This window comes from Silene latifolia, chromosome 7, assembly GCF_048544455.1.
Source record: "Silene latifolia isolate original U9 population chromosome 7, ASM4854445v1, whole genome shotgun sequence".
NCBI lineage: Eukaryota > Viridiplantae > Streptophyta > Magnoliopsida > Caryophyllales > Caryophyllaceae > Silene > Silene latifolia.
The window spans coordinates 107,440,028-107,462,865 of NC_133532.1; the positions used below are offsets into that span (position 1 = coordinate 107,440,028).

General features: G+C 36.8%; 3 protein-coding genes across 4 annotated transcripts; 1 reads left to right on the forward strand and 2 right to left on the reverse strand.

Annotated features, from left to right (window-relative positions):
* Positions 1-2,710: 2,710 nt before the first annotated feature.
* On the reverse strand, positions 2,711-9,080 carry LOC141592487 (uncharacterized). Its single transcript, XM_074413187.1, has 7 exons — positions 8,963-9,080; positions 7,440-7,875; positions 6,036-6,155; positions 5,861-5,914; positions 4,650-4,813; positions 4,224-4,400; positions 2,711-2,928 (listed from the first exon to the last, which is right to left on the reverse strand). Exons 2-7 carry the CDS (start codon positions 7,830-7,832, stop codon positions 2,715-2,717), a joined length of 1,122 nt encoding a protein of 373 aa, XP_074269288.1. The 5' UTR covers positions 7,833-7,875; positions 8,963-9,080; the 3' UTR covers positions 2,711-2,714.
* Positions 9,081-9,760: 680 nt separating this feature from the next.
* Positions 9,761-19,591, forward strand: LOC141592490 (uncharacterized). 2 transcript variants are annotated; one of them, XR_012521164.1, is made up of 6 exons: positions 9,761-10,333; positions 10,851-10,958; positions 12,208-12,369; positions 13,866-14,745; positions 17,146-18,911; positions 19,283-19,591. XR_012521164.1 is itself a non-coding variant. In XM_074413189.1 (6 exons), exons 1-6 carry the CDS (start codon positions 10,049-10,051, stop codon positions 19,358-19,360), a joined length of 879 nt encoding a protein of 292 aa, XP_074269290.1. In that variant the 5' UTR covers positions 9,761-10,048; the 3' UTR covers positions 19,361-19,591. The 2 variants fall into 2 exon arrangements, 1 of the variants encoding a protein (XP_074269290.1); XM_074413189.1 differs by having other exon boundaries at positions 13,866-14,037; positions 18,838-18,911.
* On the reverse strand, positions 19,487-22,372 carry LOC141592489 (pollen receptor-like kinase 3). The gene is made up of 2 exons (XM_074413188.1): positions 20,880-22,372; positions 19,487-20,571 (listed from the first exon to the last, which is right to left on the reverse strand). Exons 1-2 carry the CDS (start codon positions 22,231-22,233, stop codon positions 20,000-20,002), a joined length of 1,926 nt encoding a protein of 641 aa, XP_074269289.1. The 5' UTR covers positions 22,234-22,372; the 3' UTR covers positions 19,487-19,999.
* Between the last annotated feature and the right edge of the window lie 466 nt (positions 22,373-22,838).

Consider the following 22,838-nt stretch of genomic DNA (forward strand, 5'->3'; position numbering starts at 1 on the left):
AGAATGGTGGTAGGAAGGTCGTTTGGTGGTGGTCGGTTGTTATCGTTGTGGTGGTGTGTGAGTGGTGTGTCGTGGTTGTGTGAGTGGTGTGTCGTGGTGGTGGTAGCGGGTGTGTGGGTGGTGGTGTGTCGTGGTGGTGGCGGGTGTGTGAGTGAATGAGGGGGAATTTTTTTTTTTTGATTTTTTTGAATTATTTGGTTTTTGATTTTTGTTGGATTTTTGAGAGGAATTGAATGTTTTTGATTTTTTAGAGAGATGAGAGGAATGATAATTGTGTGAGATGAGAGAGAAGTGAGTGGAAAATAAATGTTATATAGTAAAATTAGTGGTTGATTAGTGGAGGTAGTGAGGGAAAGTGATTAATTAGCTTCAATCCCCTTCATTTTAAGATTAATCCCTCCCTTTTCCCCTTCAATCTCAACCTCCATCCTATCTTTTCAATGGCTCCTAAGAGACTACAGTGACTAACGCCGACTCACTGATCCTTACTATATATATATATATATATATATATATATATATATATATATATATATATATAAAGAAAAATGCAACTTTAGTTTATTTGATTTTATTTTTCTCATCAAGTTTGATACGAATTTGAGTCGAGTTAAGGCCGTAAAGATGACATCCTGAGTTTGTATTGTTCCATTAACAAACTCTATAACTTGACAAATTATTACTCCGTATTTGATTTAGAAAAAAAGTAACAAGTCAAAATTGAAACCGATAAGAGTGAGCCACAAGAAAGAACTTCATTCATGAAAACATCTCTTAAAACTGTTAAAAGTAATTTGTACAGTCTAGTCTAGTATTGTTCCATAACCTAGTTTGCCACTATACTTCAGTTGGATTGACGGGACGCTTCCTCGTGTTTGGCCGATTACTTCTCAGGAAGACGTTGGAGCCTCGGACGAACAAAATGTCTGCATGAATAGAGCTAGTGAGTTGAGGAAACTATGGTACACGAAAAAAAAAAAACGAGGGAGCGAGAAATAGTGTACTTACTCATAAGATTTAGCCATGGTTATTCCAACAATACCAGACCAAAATAAGCTAACAAGTAACCTTAGCGGCTAAGGCCTGAGCGGTAATGCAACATTGTAAATTCAGAATTGTTTAAGACGGAAAGTAAGTGAAAGCAGTTTGGTCCTGGCACAAATTTATGAATACACAGATTCAGTGAGAAATACTAAAACACAAATCCGAAAACCAACATAACATAATCACAAATTACTCTCAAACACGACGACTTTACATCATGATCACATGGTCCAATATGAGACCGTGTCAAACAATAACTACTATGATCACATATATATTATAAATATTATAAGAGGGAAGAGAGATTACGTACCAGAAATACTTGACAATAATTGTTACGAATTGTTGTCTCTTAATACAACAACGGAGGCTACACGAGTATATATAATCATATAGAAGTTGTTGACACACTCCTAGACATATACGGAGTACAATTAATTATTATTTTCTAATAGTAGTAGAACACTGATTAATATTTAGATATTACGTCAATCTTATGATGGTAATATCCGTTTTAAACTAAAAACTATTTAAATATGCTCTAATTTATATATTTAAGATAAATTTTTTGTAAGTACCTGCACTACAGGGTAAGGATCCTCTTGTCTCGAAAAAAATTATGCGAGATTCGTCATTAATTTACTCATTTAGTCATTACCAACTATGACCCAAAATTTAAAATGAAAGGATATAATTCCAATTCGATCTAACTTTCTTAAACTTGATACTTCTTTAATTTTAATAATTCGACCAAAAAATGATGTGATCCAAACAGATTTAGACAAAAATTACTCTTAAACATTGATTTATAATATTTCAAATGAGATAGACATACAAGTTAACTAAATATTTGCTTGTAAATAACACTAATAATTCGACATGCATTTCAGGCTAAGCCAGGCTAAATTTTAAGCCTAAATATTAGCCCAAACCAGGCCCAATTATATGAGTCAGGCCAACAATCTTCCGGCCGCAGGCTTTTTTAGGCTGATGGGGCAACCAAGCCCTGGAAAAGGTTGAGTTGGATCGGGTTTGCTTTGCAACCCCATTTGGTCACTTCTTCCTACTTGTTAGGTTCATGGTTAAATTTTACTCGTATAAGTTGGATCAATTCGGTAATGGTAGTTAGGTCAAATTTAGTTATACAAATGACAAACTAAATATTGTAATACGGCGTAGTTTTTGTGGTCAATTTGTCACATCCCATTAGTTTTTAATTTTTTTTTTAACCAAATTGTCACAAGTCAAGTCTATACCAATTTAGCAAACCCCATCCACTTTTCTTTACCAATTTGATTAGAATCATTAGATAAATCAACTAATATTACAACAGCCATTCTTCCATTACACTTCAACAAAATGATTCAAGACCTAATCAACAAATATCAATGAACTGCATCTCACAGGCAAGTTAGAAGAAGCCAGCTAGCCCGGAAATCAGTCTATTTTCAAAGTACATTTGTACGTACTACTGCCAAAATCCTACCATCTTCATGGTAGTGTAAGCATACATTGTTTCCCATCAAAAGTGAAGCCATTCTAATCCTGCTTGGAATTTGAACAAATACATTAAATAACGATTATCAAGAATGGTACAAGTGAAGCAACTCCTTGCTGTTGTACATTGATTGCTTCCCACCTTAATAAAATTTGCTGTAAGGAACAATAAGCTATTGCACCCGTCTTTTGTAAAACTTGGCAACCCATGGTGCAGGTTGCAGATTATCTGGCTCTCTGGCATTTACTGAATAGTAATCTGACCAGTAAAAATGCTGCCTGTCAGTAAATTTTCCTTCAGAATGTAAGCAGAATGGCAACCAATCTTCTCCCCCGTTCATCCTTCTTTTACGTTCTCTTGGGTAGGCCAACGGTGCCTGCACATACCTGCATAATGGATATGTTGGTAACTCTGAGAAAATTTTTAAGCTGGAGTAAAAATAGTGACCACAGATTTATATAGTGATTTGGCTTTTCGAAATACATTGCATCGTGTTGCTAATTATTTTTATAAGTAGAAATTGCAATACAAGAAAATTACAAAAACTGAGTGAAGATAAGTACGAGCATTATTTAGGCCAAAAGCCAAAGGGGTGCAAAGAAGCACCGCCAAACGCACAACACAGTTCCAATGTCCAAAGAAGCATGAGAAAAATCAGCAAAACAGATAAAAATTGGTGATCATAAATACTAAAGCTACTAGAACCAACCACACTGTTATAACAATCTCGCGTCAGCACTAATTGCTGTTGAAATCAAGCCATGATGATTCTCATACCTATGGCTACCTGATCATGCCCTTGGGAATCGTTTATGCCTGGGTGATGATTTTCACCATCCTCATTCCAAGCCCTAAAACAAGATGAACATGCATACAAAAAAAAAAGGAAAAGGCAGGACATGAAATCCTTGCGTTAAAGCTACCCTAGGCTATCATTCAATAAGTTATCCGATTCCCTTCACGAACACAGGTAGTATGTTCTCTAGCAAGGTTGTAAATTCACTCGCAAGGGTGCCTACTCTTTTTCTCAATCATGTCAACGCATTCTTGGAATCTGACTCCAAGACTCTTTTGGAGTTCAAGAAATCATCCCAATCCTCGCAATCCGGAGGTGGGTCTGAACCGTATGGTCACATAGTGTTCGAATGACATTTTTCCAAGTCCCAAATAGCACCTATAATGGCATAGAAGAACACCATCCATAGTTTCTTCTCAACCATACATAGGAAAATCTTGACAGTAAGCATGCCTGTAGTATTTGAACTATGAAGAAACTCGGGTAACTCACTGGAAGGATTTCACATGCAAGCTCTTGACAGCAAGTTAGCCTTTCATGAGAATCATGAGACCGATTTTAGTTTCAATTTTTCCGATGGTCGAGATTCTCCAACTATATGTACCAAGCAAGACATCCCGTTTTTTTATCGGGTGAGCCCAAACAACATCCAAGCTTTACCAAATCAACCATTTTGTGAAGAAGTTTTTAGGCTAGACATTACGTGAAGCAAAAGATATCTCTTCATTTGAGTTAATTATTCATCTAATTTGATCTAAAGATCTTATGCTACAGGCTAATCAAAAGCTTCCCCAGAAAGATTTCAAAAACAAAGGTTCCCCATAAAAGGTATGGTAGTTTAGAGCAAAGATGAAAGTGCCAGGATTGCAAAAGGAGAAACCATACCTGATACCATCAAGAGAAGCATCCCAGCCGAAATGGGTGTGGCCAAACACATGGCATGCGGTTTCCCTTCCTTTGGCCCCATGTATCAACCTTATCCGAGTCTCAAGATAGTTGGATCCAATAATCTTAGGAAGGTTTGGATAGAAAAGCATCCTTTTCTCTGGGCATAGATCTAGCCTGCGACAGTTCAGCATTTAACTAAATTGTCAATTACGGAATTACCCATCACTTCAGCTCTTATGTGATGTGCCCACTATCCACAATATGATATTAAGATATTACGATGGAACAAGGATATTACAGAACTTGAACAATACATTGAGTCACTGGAATTACTTAAAGTACAGACATGACCTCTGAAAGATTATTATTCACAATATTAAAAGACCTGCATTCCTTGATAACATTAGAATAGTTTGAACTAACCTAGGTAAAAAATGGGAAAATGTAATAATATTTTTACATTTTTGCTGGATTTCTTCAATACTATGGGCATGTTTCTCATTCATAGCGTCAAAAAAACGAGCCAGAGAAGCATCCCTCTCACTGAGCTCAGCAGGCCACTTGCACACATGGAAATCTTTGCACACCTTAAAAAGTTGTTCGAGTATGAAAAGAGCATCGTCAGACTTCTGTCACCCCTCAGTTCGATCTACGACTACAATCTTATCAATGGAAGACACAATATACATCCTCATTCCTCACAACGAAACAACATTTTAGGTGAGCTTTATGCGCCAGGTTTTTGTCCGAGAGACAGCAAAGGCGACCATAGATGAAGATAAATTCATCTGTCGCAGTAAATGCACAATTTAAATGTTGTTCACACTCCTGATGTCCATAATATTTGTGAAAAAGTTGACTACTCGGTAAATTAATACTCCTATAAAACTTTCTGGGACTAAGGCTTGGTCTTACGGTATTAAGGTCGCAGTTGTTGACACAAACATACGGTATAGTGGAGGCAATTTGACTAACTGAATAAGTTTCACAAGGTAAAACTACACCATTATACAGGAATTCGCAAAAGCCAATTTGCTGCCAACCAATATTTTGCACAGAGAATGTAACATGTGATATTATGATGCTAAACGAATATTTTTATGGTGGTTTTTCCTTCTAATGGCCAGTTTATCTATGATTTTTTTCTCTAAGATGAAGCAGCAGGCATCGGTCCGTCAAAAAAATAGGCTGATTATCGATAAAATATAGATTCTTCTTGGGTGAGTCCACACAAAAAAATGACATTATCAGGAGCAGTTGGCTTTTAACTGATTGGTCGTAGGTTCGAATCCTACTTGGGGGCGTCTGGAGGAGCATGCATGCAAGAAGGAAGCCTGAGCTTAATGAATGGGGTTAGTCTTCCTCCTCTCCTTAGGGTGGGGCGGCAAAAATAGTTGATGCGTCAGCCATTGGTTGTAATTTAGGCTAGGTATTTCTGTTTCAGTTTTGTTTTGTTTTTGTTTGTCGAAACTGTCTTTAATAAGTCAGGTCAGTTTGTCTTTGAGTCAGTCACTTTCTTGTGGCTTTGTTAAGGTGGTACCAAAATTAGCATACTAAGTTTTAACAAGCAGGTATAACCAACACAAAAAATTCAAGACATTCGCAATACGCTAAAGAGCTAAATAGAGATGTACCATCTCCAGAGAAGGAATCCTCGGTCCAGTTATGTCCTGCTCTGTATCAAAGCTCTATGGAAATAGTGGCCATAAGTATTTCAGTCAAAAACACAGCGGTACAGCAATTAATTTTCTGTTAGAAGACAGAATACAGAACCAACCCATTAACTATAAAGACCCAAAATATTCTTACCTCGTGATACCATGAGAAGAGTGGTATGATTCCTAAATCGCCTATGATCTTTGGTTTTGAATCCACGCCAAGTTCATCGCATGCATGAAGCAGTGCATTGAGCTTTTCAAGTGAATCAAGCTGAACATATAATTACAGTAAATACTAATAAGACAAAATATTTTCAAGACTGCATTCCATAATCACAGTAAAAGCTATGTCGACTGCATCATCACCAATGCAGGCTTCAAAAGGCGCATGAATATGCAAATACCTAATCCCAAAACATCTTGCACAGGTATGAAAGCAAATATAGCAATACCCCTCTGTCATGTTATGTCTGAAAAAGAATGGTTTGAAAAAGAACATAAATCTGTACAGAAACAGGACGGAATCCATGAGGCAAACAGGGATCCAAACTTGCCTACTATAGAGGCATGATGCATCAAAGAATTATTCACCAGGTACTGTCAAGTCTGTAACCATGGTACTAAGTACCGGTTTTAGTTGTGATACCGAATTCGGTCCTCGCAGACTAATAGTAATCTATACCACCTCGAACTGCGGTGATTGTAACCTTTGGCACATTTCAAAGCAGTGACAATGTGGTCTCCAGGCCCAGATTGAATACCATGCTTGTAACTAAAGCACAAATGCGCATGAGCAAAAGAACAGTTCGATGGCTTTATGGTGGTGGAATAAATGATTTCAGTTCATTTCATTAAATGATTTAAAGGAGCAAAGTGTTGATACGTTTAAACAGCTAGCGAAACAAACCCGACAAAGCATTACCCTCCTGCAAAAAGTCCACTGTTAAACAGGCAAACGGCACACTAATCTCACCTTTAGTTTTTTTCAATTCCATGAAATTCACATTCATATACTTCTCTATAAATATAAAACAGGGTTTCATAGGCAAAGTACATGTCCCTTACCATTATCTTCTGTACTAGCTGGCCTATGAAACTTCGACCAGATTTAGAAGAAATGATTCCATGTTACAATACATGATCGTACCAGCAAATTCACCATTCTTACCATAGTACTTCTTCTTCTCACTTGAATTTTAACAAAAGCGGTCACTATTAAAGTTTTCTCAAGTTCAAAGTTATCAATGAAGTTCAAGGATCTCTGAATCAACGTTCAACTAATTAAGATGTTGCTTAATAGAACATTCAAATATTCAATTACATGGATGAAAGTATATATGTACAAGGAACACTTGGCTGTACAGTGAAAGGGAGGCCCAAGAGCATTGATAGCTGAAGTACCAAACGGCAAATACATAACATAATAATCAGTAAGTTGGATCCATCTCAAACCACACCAAACACATCACTTTGTATGATTAATGAAGGGAAAGGAATTTAAGGAAATAACCAGCAAACAAAGGAAAAGAGAAATTGATAAGAAATAAGTTCTTACAAAATTTTCGCCCGTGCGGCACCAAAGATCATGGTTTCCAGGAACATAGAACACGTGCTTGAATCTCTTCCTTAACAAAGACATGGTCGATAAAAAGTTATCATACGTCTCAGCTACATCTCCTGCAACAAGCAGAATATCCTCCTGGTGGTTACTGGTAGATATGCAATTCACCCACGTCATATTCTCCGCATAATCAGTATGCAAGTCTGACAGTACAAAGAGCCTCATCTTATCAGGCTGTCTGTTCACTGAACCAAGTATCTTACATCTTGTGATACCAAACCTTGTCCTGCTTTTGGATTTCACCAACAGTAGCTCTTTACAAATATTGTGTCTATATCTCCTTGAGTGTATTATACTTTGGAACGACAACGATGACCCAACCAACATTTAAAGACACTGGATGATGAATTCACGCTGTATTTTAAACTCCCTAGGAAAATAAACAAAAACACATTAAAAAAGGAACCGTACTAACAGTTGGATTAAATAAATAAATAAATAAAAAGAGACCCAGCTGCATTTAGCACAGCTAAGTATGTGGGTATTGCAGCCACAGAATAAGCAGTTTAATGCTCATAAAGTGAAATTGAGAAAACCCATTCACACATCCATACCTAATTATAATCTAAATTTGCTAACTGAGAAACCAAAGAATAGTGAGTCGTAAATTAGACTAACCGAAAGTGCTAACATTTGGTTCCACCCTACAAAGGTTTCAAGATTTCCAACTTTCAAGGCCTCTAAAAATTCAGTTAAAGTGCCATAAATGCACCGAACAAATACTGCCTCAAAATGTGGTTGTACTAAATTTCAAAACCTTGATAACTCAACACGATGTGGCATTGCGAATTCGCACACATATTTATACAATGCATCTGCATAGTTGCTGATATCACTAATGGCACTAATTAAACATTCTACGTGGCCCTAACTGGCCACACCTAGACAGTTAAACCTCACATTTCGCCTTTCAGTAGGATTTAAGCAAACTGAAAACTCCATATTCCTACGTATGTCCTAGTCATTGTGTTAAAATGACCAAAATACATGAATTTACTTCCCTTGCTACAGCCGCAAGGAAAACTAACAAGTAATTCATGGATTCCCGTAAATTGCAGGATCATGACCCCCTAACATTGCAATCTTCCAACCCCAAATTCTACAAGATTATTGACTATAACAAATTCAAATTCCCACAAATCCCGGTAAAAATGTAGTAATTCAACTTATAGTTCCTAGTTCTACACTCTACTCTAGCAAAAAATGGAATTAAGAATCAGATAGTTGAAATGGGCATCCATGAAACTAAAATATACTCCATCCGTCCCAATCATTTACATTTTATATCGAGAATTTTAATCAAAGGTAAACAAATGATGGAGACGGAGGGGTGATTAATGATCAGAATTGAAGCAATAAAAATGAAGTAAAGAGGATACTCTAAAAGTAAATAAATTAGGAGCATAAGCAAGTTGAGATTAAGATCAAATGTATTGGCGAATTGAACAAGTTTGTACCTTGTAATTTCAAGGATTAAAGAGGTGGGGAGGATTATCCAAGTTCTTCACTGTTATTCTGTCGATTAGTTGACGGTCGCATGAATTAGTTTGTCTCCTGTTTTTGACGGTTGTGTTGCTATTACTTTAGATCCGGCCAACAGATTTAAGTCGTGTCAATTAGGGCCAAGCAAAAAATTCGATTATCCAAACGGATCTGAATCCGATCCGTTTTTTTTGGATATCCGATTCGAAAGTTAAGTTTGGTTTGCATATGGATATTAGAATTAAAACATTTGGATATCGATCGATCCAGAAACTATAGTTTTCTAGTATAATTTCGAGAAAATAAAATTTTATTTGATACAACAACTTAATTAATGTTTAAAATATTAGAGAAATATCTAGGTGGTACTTAAATTTTATAGCGAGAACATTGGAAAAAGAATACGAAAGAAAATCATCATTTAAACTATGAATATAATCGTATTTCAAACTTAATTTTAAAGTAAATTCAAAAGTATGGATATCCGCATCTGATCCGATTATTTTGGATATCCGAGACATTTGGTTTGGATATTGGATATCTAACTTCAGGATTTCTAATATGGATATCCGATCCGAACTAGCACTTTGGATCAAATACCCGATTCGTACTCTGCCCTAGTATATCAATGTAAATAAGTCAGGATGCTTTAACTCAAATCCAACCTAATTAAACCTCATAATCTCGTATCAGGTTAGATATGTGTCCGTGTCACATGTAATAGGTCATAGACTCACAAATTATTTAACCCAAACTCAACTCAACTAAATCTCATGTCTTCAAAGTTAGCTTAATTCAAACCCGACTCGGCTCAGGATCACCTCAAGTACGATCTAAAGTCCATACGTTATACGTGTCATTCGTTAAATCCTTTCGATTCGTTTATTAACGAGTGTCACTCCTCTCAGCAACAAGCCAACCAGGCAACCACCATAAGAAATTAAGAACCTTGAATACAAACGTGATGACATTTTATTGTACGACTAGTTAGTTAGTTAGTTATCACTTCCACTTCTCCAACCACCGCCGCCGTCGTCGCCACCATCCTCCGCCGCGCAACCATGTATCGTCTCGCCGTTAAACGCCTCCTTCAACAATCACTCCGATCAACCATCGTCATTAATCGTCCTTCCATCATCGCCTCTTCATCATCATCATTAGCATCATCATTTCGATTTTGTTCGTCTTCTCCGCAAAACCCTAACCCTAACCCTAACATTCCTCATCAATCGCAATTCACTGACTCGACTAAAACGACGTCGGAGAAGGAAACTCCTCGGAAACGTCATGTCACTGAGTACCAGGAAGAACAGTCACGTGTTCTCCACGCTTCTCTTCGTCACGTGGTTCGCACCTCATATCTCTTTCTTTACCTTTTTCAATTTCAATTATCTTATTTAGGAGTAATTATAGTAATGTATTTTTATATAGTTGTGTAATTTTTCTGTATCTTGATTTCGAGCTTCAGTTTATTTGAATTTTGAACGATTTTTTGTTCGTCTAATTGTTACGAATTTCATGCCGTTATATATATTCAGTCATATATGTAAGAAAGTGATTAGTTACGGTAGGTGTTTCTAGTAATGATATTTTTTTTCAATTGATGTTAGTTATAGAAAATCTGTTGTATTGTGAGGCGTTGTTTGTGTTGAATCGTCAAATGCGCCGGAAAGTGTAGTTATCTTATATGAGTATTCTTGTGGAAGATGAGGAATGGCTAGGTAGGAAGCCATTAGTGAATTTGTAGAGTGATTGTCTTATTGATGTTGTCGGATTTTGAACCTAGGTTATAATAACCCTATCTAGTTAGTTTACGAGATAAGATATATGACATGTGCTCTTTTGTGGCTGTTCATTTGACAGAATAGGCTAGGGTGGGGCGAGGCAGCTATGATGGCAGGTGCAAGGGAAGTTGGAATCTCTCCTTCTATCGTGGGAGCTTTTCCTAGGAAAGAAGCTGCACTTGTTGAGGTATCACCTATTCACCTCTCATCAAAATGTCTGATGCTGATTGTTATGAATGTGTATAGTTTGCTTTTGTGATTCTATTGGCAACACCCTTTATTTGAATTTTGAAGCACTCGTATAAGTGGTATGTCACAAACTGTCGTAATATACACTCACCAACTTCTTATATATAAGATCTACTTGCTTGGAAAAAACAAAAAAAGTACTCCCTCTGTCTCCACTCTCCACATATACTTTATGTTTGCTTTTGGCTAGTTTTTATGTAATTATATATATGCATGTAGGGTAGGAATTCCAAGTCTCACTCTCTGCCAAACAAACATGTTTAAAAAGGAAACATGGCTATTCGCAGGGATAGACTATAATGAAATACTTAAACTATTCGTGAGGTTGTTAGAGAGGGACATTGTGTCTTAGGGGTCGCTTGGGATATGTGTATTTATTAGGGAGTAAGAGCATAAAATGAGAAGCAAGGGGAGGAGAAGGTGGTTAGTGGTTGGGAAGTGACAAGTTGTATAGCCTTTCATTCCTCTCTTTCCTCACCGTATCCCCTCTGGCCCTCTCAAGGAAGTATATTTAGTGCTTGGGAAGTGACAAGTTGTATAGTTGATTTAGATTTACGTTCATCTCCCTCGTGCAATGGTAAATATTTTTGCATAGATCACCAACTTTACAATCGTGATGATAGATAAACTGAAGCAAATGAGATTGAGTGGTTCGAGTATTGGGAAAGAGAGTGCACCAACAAGAGAGAAGACTAGTGAATGGACAATCTTCCAGGGTTGCTTGTCTCACAATCATCCTGTTTGTCACCTAGGTTGAGCTCTGTTTGACAATACCGTTGTGTAGAACCCTTGATATATGTAGGCTTAATCTCTTAAAGGCGATGGTCTAGCATTGCAATTTTACGCACTTGCTTAGTTCTATGTTTTACATCAACAAGTACTCCACCGATTCCATTTTCATGCCATTGCTTCTTGTTGTCATGCTGGCTACATGCCCAAAATCTTTTTTTGGTGTTCATTTTGATCTCCGGCAATAAATTTATTAATGCTCTTCAGATTTATTGTTGCTTTTGCTCGTCAACGGGTTGTTATATATCTTATTAAGTACTTGCACGGGACTAAAATGACGACTTTTGTTTTCCATCAGACATTGTTTCTTTTTAGCTTGAGAGAGATCAATTTTCTTGCCTACTTCTTCATGCCTATCCATATCCTTCAATAATAATTTTACGCCTCTGCCGTTGCAGTTTTTCATGGATGAGTGTCTAGAAAGACTTGTCGATATAATCGAGTCCAGTGATGATCTGAAAAATCTGATTCCAAGTGAGCGCATTGCCAAACTTCTAAAGAGTCGGCTAGAGATGCAGGCTCCTTATATAACAAAGTGGCCCCAGGCTCTTAGCATTCAGGTAATTTTCCTGAATCATCATTGTTTTGACATGGCAAATATAACATATTGACTACCACCCATCTTTGCTGAGAACATTGATTTATGTGAAGTTCTTTAAATATGAATTGCAACTACGAGCCTGAATCAGACCTCCACACAGCTCCATTGCTTACTATGCAAGATCCAACCTCTGTTATGATTGTGCTGCTGCTGCATGAATTGATATTACCCTACTCATTTTTATGTGCTTTTAGTTTCTCTGTCTGCTTTTTGGGTATCAAGTCTATCATAATGAGGGTATTGATTTTAAATGGGTTGGTGATGTGAATTGAATATGTAGAAACACTGGAAGCTTAAAAGTTTGGATATGGTCAAAACCCTTACTCTTGGATAGACTGGCATGCTTCAAAGTTCAAAGCTGTCGTAATATCTCCCATTTATTGCCTTGTGGCAAAAGGCGTAACTGCTAGCAGGGGGTCTTATTCGTGTTGTGTTTCAGTTGCAGTAAATTTTAGTTTATCATGGGTTGTGGAGGTGAACTGCATGGAAAATAGTTACTTGACGAATTTGTTAGTTAGACGTTGGATTGTAGGTATATATAATATACTCTCGTTTGTTGTTCTACTTCTATCTTCCAAAGATAATAGATTTTCAATCAGGGATTCAGGGTGCGTCTAGATATGAGCATTGTTTAATTCCATATGTGTTTCTAGCAATTTGACATGGCATCATGCTTCGTCCCCTCAAGTTCTAATTTCACATTTTAAATTTATGGTGGCCGGCACTGTTTTAATATTGTAGTGTAGCTGATGATATATCTTATGTTCATCTGTGTAGTAGAGATGTTATCAGATTTTAATTTAAATAGGAATATTGTTAAAACAATTAAGAAGCAATAGAGCGCAATCAGACGAAGCATCCTCAGTTGCAAACAATTACTAAGAAGTCCAGTATTGTGGAATAATGGGTGTTGTAAACTTGGAGTACCCTTAAATCACGAGTGATGGTCTTCTATCCCATTTAAATTCCCATCATTTTATCCTTCCAGCACATCACCAAATGAGCTACTATATTTCTGTTTTTTTTTTCTTTTTCAAAGTTGATGTGTTACAAAAAGAATAAGATGGGACTGAAGATGATATATCATTTGAGATAGAAGATCTCTACTCTTAAAGCAGCTCCGGCTTCAGCCCATGAAGAAGCAATAGAAAGAACCTTCCCCCTCCCACAAATTTAATCTAGAGCATGCCTACCCCAGTACTCCTTGAAATCAGCACCGAAGATACACCCAATTGTCTTGGCAGAATTCAATTTACTCAGCCGCGGCCCACAAAGAGTGATCAACAATGGAGGAATAAGGTTTTATTGTCTCGTGATTTTTTCGAACACATAACTCACTCATGTTGTCCATGAGCAGTACCAGGTCTATACTTTTAGATGTCTTCAGTTGGTGAATGTGATCACATTTGCGTTTACGTCAATTCTCTGAATTTGATATAAAATCTTGGCTGACAGGCAATGCCAGCAAATTTGTCAACAAGTTTTAAGCAACGTGCTGCGCTGGTGGATGAGATCTGGCACGCTGCAGGCGATGAATCTTCTGATCTTGATTGGTATGTGAAGCGAACAGTGCTTGGAGGAATATATTCCACTACTGAGGTTTATATGCTGACCGATAAATCTCCAGGTTTGTTGAACTCATGTTATGTTATGTATCTATCTATATATTTGACTGTTCCAAAAGATGTTTATTCTGTTTATAATCTTATATGGAACCTTGAATGACAGTGGAACATTTTGGAAAATTTGATTTTTGTGCATCAAGGTGCCTACGTGTAAATATCATTTTTTTTCCAAGCACCGTCAGTTTTTCCCCCCTTGCCTGCTACCTTATTTTCACACATTCCAAATTCCTGTCCACCTACTTGCCGACAGTGGAGATAGTTTCTGCTTGCAGTACTAGGTACACTGACCTCAGTGTCTCCCTCTAAAGGACATTTTCTGCACTGGTTCTCTCCATTTCATATTTTTCTTCAAACCCTCTTGTCACTTATAATGTCCCAATTTGGAGTAGATCCTTTCTAAAATTCCTTCTTTGCGGCAGAAGTTGGAAAACTGGTCGGAGTTTTTCAGTAGTTTTTTTATCTACAAATTTTGGATGACTTGATCACGTTTCTTGGGATTTTATCTCGACCATTAGCTTCTAGTGCTATGCAATTGGGCAGGGGCGGTATCAGCGGTAGGGTACTTGGGCTGAAGCCGGAGTTAGTTTCTGGGTACAAAAAAAAAAATATAAACTAGATGAAGCGGACGGGAATCAGAAATAGCTTGGTTTGGTGGTTTTGTACTTAGTTTCCACCCTATTGCCCTGGGTTCAAATTTCTATTTTGAACTAGTTTAGGACCCGTGCAAAATTGCACGGACATATATAAACAATATATATAAAACCTTTAATGTTACAATAATGTATTAGTTTGAATGTTCATCCTATAAAAATGATTCAAAATTTGTGAGAAACATGTACCGGATAAACACACCAAATGAGTATATATATCTCATATAAATGGTGTAGAAAGTAGGAAAATCAACCTCAAATACAATATCTTGTACTCTGTACTATGTTTTTAAACGTGTGGCAATGTGGCCGTGTCTTATATTAATCAGCTAGTCTTGCTATAGACGTCTATAGTTAAAGACAGGTCAAATAGCTTGAAAGTGGTAACATTTTTGGCCCCCACCACCCCACTTGTTGCTTGTCCTATTAGAAATGTGGTATTGTATTTGACCCGTCTTTAGTTATAGACGGATATATGCCGTCTATAATAAGATTTTGTGTATATCAATAGAGTAAGACAGAGTATATTTGATCCCCAATAGCCCCTCCGTACTCCCATCATATTTATATGAGCCCCTGTGACCAAAAAACACTGTTGTTTATACGTTAAGTATCAATTAGACTTTTTTTTTTGAAAGTGCATAACCATAATTTAGAAATTTGAAAACCTTGAAACCATGTGACATTGCTAAGTTGCTAACTATGTCATTTGTTTACCTTTTTCATTTTGTGATGTCTCATATAATTATTTACCTTTCTATTTTGAGAATTCATTTAATGACCAATTTGATCATACACACTCAATTTGGTTTACTTGTCATTTAATAATTGGCCTTCTCTATGTCAAAACCAAAAGTATGCAAATGACCGGAGGGAGTACATTACTGGCAAAGCGGAGATTGAAATCAAATCATTGCAAAGTAAGAGAAGTTATAGAATCTCAAATCATCAAATGACCGGAAGAAGTAACCCAAGGAGTTTATATTTGATAAATTAACAGACATAATTGTCAAGCAAACCAACCTATTTACCAAATTAAGTGTCACACAATATTTTAAAATTGCCAGAAAAAATTCATTAAAACCCCGTAACATCTAATACGGAGAACTTCAGTTCCGCTAATATTCAAATGCAATAGTCCCCGTGATTATACATGGCAGACGCCAGATATAAAACCAAATTATCATTCAAGATATGTAACTTGAAGGTAAAAATTCAAGATCCTCTAAATTATCACAAACATAAAAACTGCATATTTGACGATACAAAATTTGAGCAAATACAAATCGTGAAATAAATTATGCACCTAAAAACTTCAGATACATTATACATGGATAGAGAAACTCGTGTAATTGAGTCGTTGAGTAAGAAATCTTGGCGTGTTGTGTAAAATGGTAGCATATGAATGAATAGTGTAGCTTGACATTTATAAAGGGAATATGAGTGATGAAGGGGGGCGATTCCGTTTTGACAGGAAATGGAAGTTTACGGGAAATAGTTTAGGGTTTAATGGGTGGTGCTCATTCATGGACGAGTTTTACTCTTTCATGGACATAAATGACCATTATATCCCTTTTATTTTAATTCCTTCATTTACTCTTTTGTTTCATCATCCAAACACCACGGGCTAACATCCCCCGTCAGCCACCATGCACCACCCTCACCGCCACCTTCCTTGCGCCATCGGCCGGTCTTGACGACCTACTCTGATTTCAATTGTCACGCATCTAGCAAGGTGGTTGATGAGGTGTATCTTGTTTATATAGATTGCTTAATCATAAAGGTTTGTATTCATGTCGTCCACTCGTACTACAGTGTGAGCAAGACAACTATTATATTGACTATTGAGAGACATAAAACAGCAAGCAAACCATTAACAAAGGAGTGTACAAGACCAATTGGAAATCACCATTGAAGGGTGCTTGCTGTAATCCTAATTTCTGAAAACCCTAATTTCATTAGTATAACTAATTTCACCCACCTAATTTAACATAACATCGTTAATGAAGTAAATAAATTAGAATTATTAATTGATCGACATGAGAATGAGCATCCATAGTAGATTAATCTGACGAATTTGATTAATTTTGTGAGGGAGAGAATTAGAGAGTCTGCTCTTTTTTGTTTTTTGGGTGAAGGGTAAGGTATGGAAAACAAATGGCAAAAAGTCCGTGAAAGAGTAAAACGCGTCCATGAATGAGCAATTACGTTTTAGTAAAGCACTTAGGTAGGAAGTCGAAGAATAATAGGAAGAATAATAGCGGTAGTAGTTTAGGGTTTGTAAGTAGCCAATCCAAATTTCTTGCAATCAAACTTGTGATTTTGTTTCCAATTTTGGTCAATAGGGTAAAGGTGGGCGGGAAAAAATTTAATGTGAGCAGGACACGTGGCATAGTGGTTCCTGTATTATACTCTTATATATATATATATATAGATAGATATAGATATAGATAGATATAGATATTTTTTCCCACGTTAATAATGTTGCAACAGCTTAAGATTCTGTTTACCCTATATAACATCTAGTGGACCTTTTTATAAAATTATTTCCATAGATAATATATCAAGTAGTGCATTTCTTGCCATTGTAGTTCTTCATTGTCTTATTTCTTAATTTGTTTACTAGGTTTTGTTGGTTCTTTTATTTGTTGTAGCTCTTTTTTTTCCATCAATTGTCAAACATTTTACGGCTTCTAGTGAGATATGGTATAGAAAATGTTATATATACTTCTTCCGTAATAATTCATTGTACGGAGTATACATTTTTCAAAACTTACCTCATAGTTTAAAAAAAAATTGTACATTATTTTGGAGTGAATCAATTTAAATAAATTTTGCTAGAAATTGTTTTACAAGTTCAATTTAAATAGTTTGCCATTAAAATTGTTTGAATAATTATAAAATAGCTTGCCATTAAAATTGTTAGACTGCAAAAATGACACGTAAAATATAATATCCATTAGGCCTTTATGAAGTATCGACGTACTGAGCCTAGATAATACTTTTGTATTCCAAATCTTAAAAAAAAAATTAATCAATTATTACTCCGTATAATTTAAAATCTATTCCTAGGTAGATAGCATTCCTGGTTCCGCCCCTGCAATTGGGGAATCTGTTGGCTTCTTTTCAAGCTCTAGAGGTTAGCACCAGGGTGATGGTTAACCCTCTTTAACGGAGGCCTTTGGTGGATTATTCAGAAAGCCATTGAGTCAGGTTTACTCGATTCTCTACTGATAAAGGGTGGTCTGAACACCTTTTCACGTCACTTTGATTGTGTGCTGATGATGACTTTGATTTTACTGCAACCCGATGAGATTAGCTTAGGTTATTTGAGGCATGCCTTTTAGATTTTAAATTTTAAAAGCTACGTCAGGTTGAAGATCAATCTTAGAAGTAGTGTGTGAATCCCGCTAAGCAGTGCTCCAAATGTCTTATCTACTGGCTGATTTATTTTAGATGGGGTGAAGTATTTTCTTTCAACCTACTTGGAGTTTCCGATTGGCAGTAAAACTGTGGGGGATTCAGTTTTCTAGAGGTTCGAAAAGAGGTTTGGGATTGAAATCCAGGCTTTTGCCTAAAAGTGGTAGGCTAACCTTGTTGAAGAGTAGCTATCTTCTATGTCTTATATGACTTAACTTTGTTTGCTATTCATGCTAACCAAAAGAGATTTCTTGTTAGCTACAAGAAACTCTCTGAAGGCCTTTCATCGGAATAAATGGAAGGATGTTTGTCGTCCTTAGCTTGAAATAAGGATAAGGTCAGGCTATTTGGTGCAAAGAATGACGCATTGAAGGTGAAATGGCTTTGGAGATTTTTCTGATGTGGAGGGGTTATGGACATATGTTATACGGAGTACTTAGTATTCACTACCACTAATACTACTACATCATTCAATAGCTACAAAAAGATGGAATGGAATCTGCCTATTTACCAGTTACCAGTTACCAGTTACCAGTTACCAGTTACCACTAGCTAGTTTGATAGGATTCCCTAGGAAATGCTTCGATAACATATTGTTTACCTGCTGTCGAGTTCAATTTACGTGCAATGACTGTATACTGTGGACTTGTGTGGATTATATTCTGTCTGGATGGTAATAAAAGTTGCCTCGTTTTTAGCTTCATCTGATATTAGTCCTGCAATCTACTACAGATTTCCGTGACACGTGGACATTCTTGAATTCACGAATTAGAGATGCTTTTGATTTAAAGAAGTCTTTTCAAGAGGTTTGTTATCATTTTTGCTCTTTCATTGTTTTTTTTTAATGTTTCCATTTCCAATTTAATCAAACACTCACTATGCTTCTACTTTCAAATGTGATGAAATAAAGCAAAATGGCTCAATAAACTCTTATGCTTTCTATATCATGAGGTAATTGAGTATCGATACATTAGTCGAAGCAATTTTGATTTTGTCTTCCAAAATCAGCCTCAATGTGTTTTTAATTAAGCTCCAAGAATTCATTCATTGATCCGGCGCCCTTTACGTCACCGCCCGGGACCGCTGGAGCCATTGAGACACTGTAGTAGTCCTTTTTTTTGTTTTTTTTTTTTCAAATTACGCGTTTCTGACCATAGAAAATGCTGTTGTTGTGCAGGCTCAATATCTGGCAGAAAGTGTAGGCGCAGGATTGGGTGGCTCAATGCAAGGACTATTTAAAGGACTCAAATTATGAACCCTAAAGAATCTCCTCTTGAAGAATTTTGGGTGTTGCCTGAACATTTACGAACCATTCAACATTCAGATGCGTATTCTAGACTTCTTTTTAGGAACTTTAGTTCGCTTGATAATAAGAAAATGCCTTAATTACAATAATTATTAGATAAAGCCCCAAACTGGTTTTATGTTGAAGTCTAGCTGTTGGTTATTGAACTTTATACATAAAAAAAAATGTTTCCCTACAAAATACGCATTAAAAGAATGAACCTGTGAATGACTAAATTGAAAGTAAACTAAGCAATGCGGAAAATTATCTAAATTGAAAATGAACTATAGTTTTCCTAAAAAATGCAAACAAAACATCTTTGAAAACGCCCTTTCCCTTTGTGTCTCAACTTTCTCTAATTTTTAGAGAAAAACAAGCAAAAGAATGAAAATTTGGTCATGTAATGCTCTCTATGTCAGCTCTCAACTGCATCATTTAGCACTGTAAATCAAAGCACAATCTCTCTTAGAATCATTGTTTGAATCGATCTTAACAACTTTGAAAAATGCTCGGAAACCTGAGTTTGTTCACTATCAAGAATGTGAGTTTCCTCTACAGATCTCAAGTTGCTGACAAAAATCCACCCTTCTTGCATCAATAAGTCACCTTTTAACCCTGGATTCTCTCTATCCTTGCAATTGCATCGTCCATGCTTGGCCTCTTATCAAGATCACTCTCAGTACAAGCAGCCCCGACATGAAGAAGCTCAATCATAGACGGTAAAGAATCCTCGTAAGACGAAACTATCTCTGGATCCAAAAATTCTCCCTCTTTCTTCTCTTCAATGGCTGATCGAACCCATTGAATGACATCGGTCCCACCTTTACCAGCATTGAGATACTGAGATGGGAATTTTCCCGTTAGAATTTCGAGAATGATAATCCCAAGACAGTAAACATCGGCTTTGGGAGTGATTGGCTGGTTTTCTAATGCTTCAGGTGCTTTATATGCAAACATCCCTTGTGCTGCTTGGTTGATGCTTACCATTTTAATGAAGGCGTAATCTGAGAGCAGAGGTTCGTAGTTATCAGTGATAAGTACATTGCTGGATTTTAGGTTTCCATGAGGAAGATCATAGGAAGAGAACTCCGCGTATAGGTATTGTAACCCGCTTGCTATGCCTTTTATAATTTTGAGACGCGTTGGCCAATTTAGCTCAGCATGGCATGTGCCCCGATCCCCTGAAAGATCAGTCCAATGTTTAGGTTAGATAAGATAGCCAAGATCAATTATGGTCCTGAACCAGGAAGCTGCTTTTTCTGTAGATATTTTGGACATCACAGTTTTATTGCTTATACAACTCTACGGGCAGGGATGACAATGGGTCGAAACTGGATCGCGTCTTGTTTGATCTAGTTCCCTAAATTTTGGACCCACTGGGCAAGTAATTTTCATATCATATTCTAATCCAGAATAAGGCAAGTTCATAGGACTATAGGAGTAATAGAAATAACATTCATGAATTAGGAAACAAGAAGGATTGACATACCGTGGAGGACATACAACAAGCTGCCTTTAGAGATGTACTCCGAAACCACAAGCTTCTCCTCTTTCCGATAATGATAAGCTAGAGGAGTCAGTATATTCTTATGGCGAAGATTTCCAATATGTCTAATGGCAACATCAAACTCTTCCTTATCCAACTTGCTCATATCACGAATCCTCTTCACCACCACCGACACCCCATTAGCCATCACGGCCTTGTAGGCCGAACCCAACCCTCCATTGCCTAACACCTCAGCAGCCGCCTTCATCAAGTCCGCCAAACCAAACGGACCCTTCTCATTGTTGATGACAATTAGGTCACCAATCCCGGCATTACTATTTTTCCCGTGTTGAGACCCTTTCTTACTTCCATGTTCACTCCCTCCCTTCTTATGTGACGAATGATCTCCCGCCTTTTTTGAGCTACCTCCAACTCCATTTTGGCTAGCTACACTCCTTGTACTCCCACCCCCACCCTTCATGCTGTTCCCTTGAACACGAACCTCCACAACATCTTCCATGACCGATTCTCTACGAAGCACACTAAAATCGTCATCTTTGTTCTTAGACTTCATCATTGTCGTTACGAGCAACAAGAGGACCATTATCACCACAATGCCAATCATTACCCCAATAGTAGTCGCGACGTTACCACCTTTTCCATTTTGTAGTTTCTTACAATCAATTCCCACTATTTTCCCACAAATTCCTGTATTTCCTTTAAAAGCATCAGCACCAAATCTTTCCATACTCACAGGAATTTCCCCTACCAATTGATTTCCGGACATATCCAACTCCGTCAAAGACTTCTGAGATATGTCCGGAATTAACCCGGTAAACTTGTTCCTCTCCAAATGCAATGCTGTTAAACTAGCTAATTTCCCTAATGATTCAGGTATATTCCCTGAAAACTCATTATCAGACAACCAAACACGCCTCAAAGTTGTTCCTGCAAAATAATCTCCGGGAATTAGACCAGAAAACTTATTTGAACTTATATAGAGAGCCCTTAATCCCGCCAACTGATTAAAAGTCGGTAAGGGTCCTGAAAACGAGTTGTTTGAAAGGCTAAGCGTCTTCAAATTCTTTATTTGGCTCAAAGCATTTATATCAACGACACCCGAAAGGTCCATTTTTGTTAAGTGCAATCTAAGGATAATAGGTTTTCCTTCCTCACAAAATACCCCTTCCCATTTATCTTCACAAGGCCTAGAGTTTTCCTTCCAAGAACTCAACTTGCCGGTGTTTGTTAACGATTTTTTGAAGGTTAAAAGGGCCTCTGCCTCCGTTATCGACAACGAAACAGGTGGTGACAATGAGAGACAAAGAAGTAAGAGAAGAAATCCAACAGCAGACATTTAAATTCCTTTTCTTTATTTTTTTTTAATTTTTTATTTCTTGTTTCTCTAACCTCTTTCTAGGAGGAGAGACAAGAAAAAAAATTGGGACAAATGGGAAATGGGAATTTTCTTGTGAATTTTTCTTAGTTTTTTTTCTTTTTGTTTTCTTTTTTTGGGTGGTTGGAAGATTTTGAATTTCTGTTAGTAGAGTTAGTTATGGTAGTTTGTAATTGGGTTATTTTGTAAAATATGTCATGAAATTTTCTGTCCTCTCTAACTCTGAAAATCTTAGATTGCTAGCAATTAGAGAGTTATTTACTAAAAATAGGTGATCAAAATCCCACCTTAAACTTATGAACAATTTCGCGAGAATTGAGGGAGTTATGTAACTTGTTTTTTTCATTTTTGATGCTGTTACTGCCATAGTTAGCAAGTTATAGCAGAAAATATAGGAAATATATCGGTTGTATTATTGTTAAATTGTCCTCCCAAAATCTCTCTAATGTTGAGATTGTCATATTAGTTTAGATATTTTGGAGAAAATATTTAGTAAACTCAATGGCGGATATAAATGGTATATAGTCAATATAGATGATGTTTTGTCGTAAATTCATTTATGAATC

Coding starts and splice junctions, on each gene's coding strand:
- LOC141592487 (XM_074413187.1), bottom strand. CDS start 7,832: ATGTTGGTTGGGTCATCGTTGTCGTTCCAAAGTATAATACACTCAAGG. Junction 4,401..4,649: donor TTTTCCCATTTTTTACCTAG/GTTAGTTCAAAC, acceptor GAACTGTCGCAG/GCTAGATCTATGCCCAGAGA. Junction 2,929..4,223: donor GCTTCTCTTGATGGTATCAG/GTATGGTTTCTC, acceptor TCCATTATGCAG/GTATGTGCAGGCACCGTTGG.
- LOC141592490 (XM_074413189.1), top strand. CDS start 10,049: ATGTATCGTCTCGCCGTTAAACGCCTCCTTCAACAATCACTCCGATCA. Junction 12,370..13,865: donor CCCAGGCTCTTAGCATTCAG/GTAATTTTCCTG, acceptor CTTGGCTGACAG/GCAATGCCAGCAAATTTGTC. Junction 14,038..18,837: donor GCTGACCGATAAATCTCCAG/GTTTGTTGAACT, acceptor AATCTACTACAG/ATTTCCGTGACACGTGGACA.
- LOC141592489 (XM_074413188.1), bottom strand. CDS start 22,233: ATGTCTGCTGTTGGATTTCTTCTCTTACTTCTTTGTCTCTCATTGTCA. Junction 20,572..20,879: donor CTTGTTGTATGTCCTCCACG/GTATGTCAATCC, acceptor CTGATCTTTCAG/GGGATCGGGGCACATGCCAT.